This window comes from Wasmannia auropunctata, unplaced genomic scaffold, assembly GCF_000956235.1.
Source record: "Wasmannia auropunctata unplaced genomic scaffold, wasmannia.A_1.0 LD319692.1, whole genome shotgun sequence".
In the NCBI taxonomy this organism is placed as follows: domain Eukaryota; kingdom Metazoa; phylum Arthropoda; class Insecta; order Hymenoptera; family Formicidae; genus Wasmannia; species Wasmannia auropunctata.
This window is the reverse complement of record NW_012043198.1, coordinates 1-1,053: the sequence shown is the minus strand read 5'-3', so window position 1 is coordinate 1,053 and position 1,053 is coordinate 1. Positions and strand designations below refer to the sequence as shown.

Genomic DNA, 1,053 nt, shown 5'->3' with positions numbered 1-1,053 from the left:
TTTCGATCATAATATCTTATACAACACTTTACATATGTGTGCGAGACCGTCGTAAGTTTCTGGACCGATCGGTTTGTCACCAAAGTAAAATTGGCGTAGTTCGGTACTTATGTGCCTGGATCGTGATGTATTCCGTTCGTACATGAAATTAATTGGTGCGAATCTGTACCAATCATTGTTCAAGTCGTTCACCATTGAATCATTACCGAGTCCGTGTTGCTCAATGACAACTAAGGAAACCAACAAAAATTAATTTTCATTTGATTTCAAAAATTAAAAATAAAGGATTTCAGACATCATTTATAATTTTGAAATTAAATGGAAATTACAAGAAGATACAAAATTCTTACAGACGATGACACCGTCGAACTCGTTTTCAGTAATTCCTGCGATCAGCGGTACCTTGTGAAACTTCCCTTTTCTAATAAGCTCACTGGGCTGTTCTGGCAAAAATCTTTCTACACCGTGAATCTCAGGTTCCACTACGGGTGTCCACACTAAGATTAGGTCATTGTACCACTCCTAGAACGTGAATGTAATAAAAATTACGTTTTATAATTGTATAAAAATAACACAAATTTTTACGTTTTTTAGTCCTTCGACAAGTTTTTTTTTATGATATATTATTTTTCTAATTTTCTATCTAATTTTCTGGTTTGACAGAAAAATTATTTAATCTTATTTATTAATTCCTTTATTAATCTCATCATATATGTAATCATCCTTACAAAAAACTGGGGTATGGTATCTGTGAAGTTTTCCACTGGCTTAGAATTCAAGCAAGTCAGCATAGATTCAGTGGTGTTGGTCGGGCAGTCTAATAATTCGGCTTGCTTTTTCGCCAAGTGTAACTGATCGGTCGGGAACGGTTCTATCATTGTCGAGCCACTCATTATGATCGCCCGATGGAACAGTCCCTTGGACATCGGCGAGACCATGTGCAAATACACGCTCAATCCACCGACGCTGTAGCCAGATATAGTGACGCTGTTGGGATTGCCGCCAAAAGCGGCTATGTTCCTTTGGACCCATCGAAGCGCTACGACCTGATCC

General features: G+C 37.8%; 1 protein-coding gene across 1 annotated transcript; it reads right to left on the bottom strand.

Moving 5' to 3' along the window:
- Positions 1-32: 32 nt before the first annotated feature.
- Positions 33-1,049, bottom strand: LOC105460552 (esterase FE4-like; the record flags this gene model as incomplete). Its single annotated transcript, XM_011707006.1, has 3 exons — positions 33-230; positions 351-522; positions 729-1,049. Coding segments are annotated over 3 exons (691 nt in total), but the record flags the coding sequence as incomplete, so codon positions are not given.
- Between the last annotated feature and the right edge of the window lie 4 nt (positions 1,050-1,053).